A 296-nucleotide genomic window follows, 5' to 3' on the forward strand; every position below is an offset into this window, starting at 1 on the left:
GGAGGGGGAAATGCACGTCACCTAGAGCTTAGCAGAGGATGAAGCAATACCCAGCAAGGCGGGGAAGTTGTTGGCAGAGGTCAGCCAGCTCCCGCCGTCCACGACCAGGGTGGTGCCCGTCACGTAGGAGGAGAGGGGGCTCGCCAGGTACAGCGTGCTGTGGGCGATCTCCGTCTTGTTCCCTGCGCGCTGGAGCGGGATCACGTCGAACTGGCTTGCTTCCTCGGCAAACTTCCCACCTAAGAGTGGTAGAAGAAAGAGTCAGCTAGGACCCCGGGACCACCCGCCCGCCACCA

The 296-nt window shown here is 62.5% G+C and overlaps 1 protein-coding gene across 1 annotated transcript in view; it reads right to left on the bottom strand.

The window, feature by feature from the left end:
- DECR2 (2,4-dienoyl CoA reductase 2, peroxisomal) overlaps window positions 1–296 on the bottom strand; it is a 15,638-nt gene that overhangs the window by 1,936 nt on the left and 13,406 nt on the right. The window contains exon 7 of the mRNA XM_009318850.1: window positions 51–239. Coding sequence (XP_009317125.1) covers window positions 51–239 — 189 coding nt within the window. The remainder of the gene's footprint in view (window positions 1–50; window positions 240–296) is intronic.

Source organism: Pygoscelis adeliae, unplaced genomic scaffold (assembly GCF_000699105.1).
Source record: "Pygoscelis adeliae isolate BGI_AS28 unplaced genomic scaffold, ASM69910v1 Scaffold612, whole genome shotgun sequence".
In the NCBI taxonomy this organism is placed as follows: Eukaryota; Metazoa; Chordata; class Aves; order Sphenisciformes; family Spheniscidae; genus Pygoscelis; species Pygoscelis adeliae.